General features: G+C 32.6%; 1 protein-coding gene across 1 annotated transcript; it reads left to right on the top strand.

Moving 5' to 3' along the window:
- The first annotated feature begins 656 nt into the window (after window positions 1-656).
- LOC133814873 (uridine kinase-like protein 3) lies at window positions 657-2,318 on the top strand. Its single transcript, XM_062247781.1, has 5 exons — window positions 657-675; window positions 907-1,025; window positions 1,235-1,331; window positions 1,607-1,686; window positions 2,088-2,318. The coding sequence occupies exons 2-5, from the start codon at window positions 939-941 to the stop codon at window positions 2,316-2,318; spliced, it is 495 nt and encodes a 164-aa protein (XP_062103765.1). The 5' UTR covers window positions 657-675; window positions 907-938.
- Window positions 2,319-2,709: the final 391 nt, after the last annotated feature.

Here is a 2,709-nt window from a genome sequence, read left to right as displayed (position 1 = left end):
TATTCTTTGCATGGCAGGGGTTGCTGGTGGAGCAGCATCTGGTAAGACTACAGTTTGTGATATGATTATACAGCAGCTTCATGACCAGCGTGTTGTTCTTGTTAACCAGGTAATCTCATCGTGAAAATTTTCATGATTTGTATGATTCTAGGCTTCTGGTTTTCTCTGCTTGAATATAATTGATTTGAAACATACTTATTGATTTATTTGCTTGTAAGAAATTTAATTATATTTATGAGCTGAACTTGGTAACACTCAGCTCAAGGGTTAAAATAGTTTTGTGTTGATTCTTAAGTTGATTTTTCTTTTGGCACATTTTTGGGTACTTGTGGATTTTCTGGTTTATGATGGTAAGTTTAACTAAATGGAAATCCATATTTCTGCTGTTTATTTTTTTCATAAATTTTCTAATATTTATGTCATTTTATGCTTGAGGTAAAATCTAGAAAGCTTTTATTTATAAAAATATCCGTGTATATGTGTTGCACATCATTCTTATAATACTTTTGTTTATGCTTTCTCAAGATTCTTTTTACCATAATTTGACACCAGAAGAACATGCAAGAGTACATGAATACAATTTTGATCATCCTGGTGAGGGAATTTCTGTTTTAGTCACATTATATTTTTTCTAGGATTATATAGTGTTTGACTGCATTTAAACCAAGCAATGAGGTTTGTGCTATTAAACTTTATGTAATTTAGTGCCCATTTGTACACAGTTTCTAATACCTGTATCTTGCTAAAAATTCACAAAAATATAGTATATTTTTAGCCATTTAGTGGGGCACATTAGAATTGGTTTGCTTTGTAGCCATAACTAGCGTAACTGTGGTATTTATTTCTCCTATATGGTGCATGTTGTCTCTTTCATGTCTTTTGATGTAAAATTGCTTTTATTGTCAGATACATTTGATAATGAGAAACTTTTAGCTTCTATGGATAAGTTGAGGAATGGGCAAGCAGTAGATATTCCAAACTATGACTTCAAGAGTTACAAAAACAATGTCTTCCCGCCTAGAAGGGTAACTTTTGTTTTCTTAACATGATGGTCTAATGAATTGCCTCTTGTTTTCTTATACTTGTCTTACCAAAGAGAAGTTATAGGAGAATTAAAGTTATTCAGTACTTACAGTATGTGCATGCTTGCAATTATCAGTATGTTTCTTATCTCTATTAGAATTCTGAATTAGAGGACCCTTACTTCAACAATATGGCGGCATATGTTGTGCAGGTAAACCCTTCAGATGTGATAATTTTGGAAGGCATTCTCATTTTTCATGATCCCCGTGTTCGAGAGTTGATGAATATGAAGATATTTGTTGATACAGGTCATTTATTTTCTTTTTTATCATTTAGGCTACTTGATGTTCTTACTCTGTATTTCTGATGCTTTTCATTAGTTACTACTACAAATATGTGGTCTTGAGATGCTTATCTGACTATTTTTTTTTCTAATTTATTCAGTATTATACCATTACATTTGAGATTCAATTAATATACTGATTTCTTTTATAGTTTCTGCATTAACTATGGGATGTCGTGATATGTCACTTTATAGTGTTACTAAGTTGAGGCACTTCACATTGAAAATTTTTCAGTGCAGATGCTGATGTTCGTTTAGCAAGGAGGATAAGGTGTGACACAGTAGAAAAAAACAGGGATATTGGTACAGTTCTTGATCAGGTTAGCAACTATTCATGTAATTTTGTAATCATTCTTATTGCCAAGAGATTATATCTTGAATTTGTGGGCCTCAATTAAGTTTAAAGTATCAATGAATATACCTCAGGAGATGAAACTACAACTTTAGTGGTAATTATGTTTTGTTACTTAGTAGCTAGAAATGTCAAAGTGCTGTTTTTGAAAGTGTTCTTTGTGACGGATGGTTTGCTCTTATTATTTGATTAACTCTTGTTGTTTAATCATTTATGTCATTCCCTTTCGCAAAATCTCCACTCGATAGGGTTGAGGGTTCACTATTAGTCTCCGGTACTTGATCATATGAAAATGAGAGAATAATCTGATGAAAGTAGGCTACCTTTTTCACCATTTCATTTTCTTAAAATGTTTTTGTTTTAATGCAGTACTCAAAGTTTGTGAAGCCTGCATTTGATGACTTTATTCTTCCTTCAAAAAAATATGCTGACATCATTATTCCTCACGGAGGAGATAATCGCATGGCTATTGATTTGATTGTACAACACATCCGTACAAAGCTTGGCCAGCATGACTTGTGTAAAATATATCCTAATTTATATGTTATACATTCAACTTTTCAGGTATCTGGCAAGCTTCATTCTCTGTTATTAATGTAATTTCAACAACTTTCTATGGCACTAATTACCGGTTGACTCATGCAGATACAGGGCATGCATACCCTCATACCTGATTCACAAACAACGAAGCATGATTTTGTATTTTATGCTGATCGATTGATTCGTTTGGTGGGTATTTGTTTCTTTGAATATAAAGTTTATTTATGGTTTTGCATTTTGAGAATGGGATTAGTCAATGAGTAATGATCTTGAAATTATTACCAGGTCGTTGAGCATGGTCTGGGACATCTGCCATTTACAGAAAAACAGGTGGTCACTCCAACTGGTAAGCTGACAGTCAAATGGAATTTTTTAGTTCTTTGTCCCTTTCAGTTTTTTGTTTTCATTTTTAATGGGTTCCTTCAACTTATATGTGAAAAATTACTTATCA

Source organism: Humulus lupulus, chromosome 2 (assembly GCF_963169125.1).
Source record: "Humulus lupulus chromosome 2, drHumLupu1.1, whole genome shotgun sequence".
NCBI lineage: Eukaryota > Viridiplantae > Streptophyta > Magnoliopsida > Rosales > Cannabaceae > Humulus > Humulus lupulus.
Note: the sequence above shows the minus strand (reverse complement) of the source record. Positions and strands in the feature narration are given on the sequence as shown.